The 2,540-nt window shown below is 38.5% G+C and overlaps 1 protein-coding gene across 1 annotated transcript; it reads right to left on the bottom strand.

Annotated features, from left to right (window-relative positions):
* Positions 1-366: 366 nt before the first annotated feature.
* On the bottom strand, positions 367-1,354 carry LOC116412119 (gamma-crystallin-1-like; the record flags this gene model as incomplete). Its single annotated transcript, XM_031905708.1, has 2 exons — positions 367-685; positions 1,106-1,354. Coding segments are annotated over 2 exons (525 nt in total), but the record flags the coding sequence as incomplete, so codon positions are not given.
* Between the last annotated feature and the right edge of the window lie 1,186 nt (positions 1,355-2,540).

Genomic DNA, 2,540 nt, shown 5'->3' with positions numbered 1-2,540 from the left:
CTTGTCCCATTTATATGGATTTATCCTATAGGCTAAAGCTCACCCACTGGGTTTAAAGCAAAAGCCAGGATAATAGCTGATCAGATTCCCAACTACAGACCAGTTTCGCCCTTCTTGGGGCTCATCAGTGTAGCGCAGGGTTTTCTGATCAGTTTAGGTAGAGCCAGGAGTGGGGATTCACGAACAAGCTAAAAGGATTGAGGAGACCGCCTCATACGTATGCAAATAAGTCAATGCTTATTTTAGCAAGTCTATCTTCATAAGTAACATCTAGCTGTTTTCATTATTTTCTTTTTTTCTCATTCCACATTTGTATATTTGTGTTTCTGTAATGCAGACTAAATCAGCACAACATTTATAAACACGTTGTTTGGAATTATTATATTTTTATTTAAAGTTTCCAAATGATTTAAAATCTGTGATAAATCCTTCTAAATGATCCAATTCTGGCACTTGAGGCTCCCCAGTCACTGTATCTCCTGTATTGTCCAGGTCTCAGATAGTACTGACGTCCCCTGTAGTTGGGTTCCTCATAGAACATCCAGTGGCCATCAAACACATTGCAGGAGTGAATGTCATGGAAACGGAATCGATCATAAGTATTGGGGCAGTCATCAAAGAACTCCATCATCTGCCCTTGGTAGTCTCCTCTTTCATAGATTCTCATTTTGTATTCGCCATGGTACTTTAAGGAAATGCAAAAATATTAAATATAGTCATGGGTCATGAATAAGCCATGAAATACTTTCCATAGCTTGTCACTTGAGAAAGGACTCTGCCTGAAACATGTAGTGTGCTGACACTGCCATTAAATTTACTGCAGTTTTCAAATTCTGTTTGGAGCTGTTTGATTCCTTTTTGCCATTTGATCTTATGATATACTGTTGGGGTGGCTCACAGACACCTGGAATCTGCAGCCGTATACTTCTGATTATTTGTGCTGGAATTTTTTTATTGCCTACTTAAAATGTATATATTCTTTGCACCAGCATTAACATTGAACAATGCTACAATTGCCCCCTCTTCTATGTGGAAAAACATAAATGAGTAACTTTATCTATCCTAAAGTTTCTCCTAAAAGAGATAAGAACATTAGATAACTTACATGGGGAATAAAGCGGCAGGACCTGATGGAGTCATTGAAGCCCATCCATCTCTGAAAGTCTGGGTATTCTCCTTGCCAGAGGTAATACTGGTGTCCCCTGTAACTGGGGTGCTCATAGAGGATCCAGTTACCACCCTCTACCCTGATGGAGTTGCAGCGATTGAAGTATGAGGACAGGTCAGAACAGTCTGAGCCGCACTCATAGTGGCGGCCTTGGAAGTTCCTTTCCTCGTAGAAGAAGATCTGAAGAAATATATTGTAGATTCAATTTTACAAATAATATTAGGGCATAGACACAATCTTTAAGATGAACATTTATTTTGTAGTTCTGTTTTATGAAAAAAATGTTCATCTTTTCATTCCTGAGATGGAGAAATGTGCCTAAATATTGCAGTTTCCATATGTTAAATTTGTTAAATGCAAGTTAAAGGTAAAGGAAAAGTAAAAACTTAGTAAGCTTTATCAGAAAAGTCTATATAAATACAGCCATAAGCACTCACAGAAACACTGCACTGAGCCTTTATCAAAACAAACACAGGATTTATTGTATCCTTTTTTGTAAACATGTTCTTCGGTATCAGACTTCCTTTCTTTTATGGCTCCTTCAGGTTTGGGGCTTGAGTCTACTCCGTTCTTTCGTCTCTCCCTTTTCCCCCTTCTCCTGCTGCCCCCACCCATAAGAATGCATAAGAACTCACTTCCCCCACCCTTAGGAATGTGTGATCTGAGCTTTCAATGGCTATAACTGCAGCAGGAAGCTACCAAGACCAAGCTAAAATGGCAGCTGCTATCAGAGGAAGCTTCTAGGGCTGTTTACTCAGGAATATATAGTAAAGCTTTCTGCTGAATAAATATAGTGTTCTAGGTGGCACTAATGTGGCGAATTTATTGGCAGTAAAATGCCAAAATTACTTTTCTTCTACTTTAAGATACATAAATACTAATCAGGAGGTAAAAAATGGAAGCTAAAACTGATACAGAAATATATGTAATATTTTGTAGTGATTTCTTATCTCAGCAAGCTTGTTAATTATGTTACCTACCATATAATTTTTTAAAAGACAACGAAATTAGAAAATAATTATAGGTGAAGAAAGAAAATGAAACATATTATAAGGTGCCCCACAACCACCCATTTGGTCAGGCAGCTTTGCCAGATTTACTTACTGCCAGGCCAACTGGGCATGTATGGGTACCTCAAGGAGAAGATTTGACAGACACTCCTGCAATCTCACAATCTGTCTTTCTTGTTAGAAACTGTCATCTGTATCCAGGCTAATAGGGTAAATGGAGCATCAGCAGATGTGGCTATGAGAGGGACTGCAGTTCCATCTCACTTCTGACCTGTTCTGCACTTTAACAACATTAGCCGAAATAAACAAATTATTTCTATCTAATTATCAGTGTGGGGCTGAAAGGCTGACTCTGCTCATGA

Source organism: Xenopus tropicalis, chromosome 1 (assembly GCF_000004195.4).
Source record: "Xenopus tropicalis strain Nigerian chromosome 1, UCB_Xtro_10.0, whole genome shotgun sequence".
Classification (NCBI taxonomy): Eukaryota; Metazoa; Chordata; class Amphibia; order Anura; family Pipidae; genus Xenopus; species Xenopus tropicalis.
The sequence above is the reverse complement of the archived record's forward strand: the minus strand, read 5'-3'. Positions and strand labels throughout refer to the sequence as shown.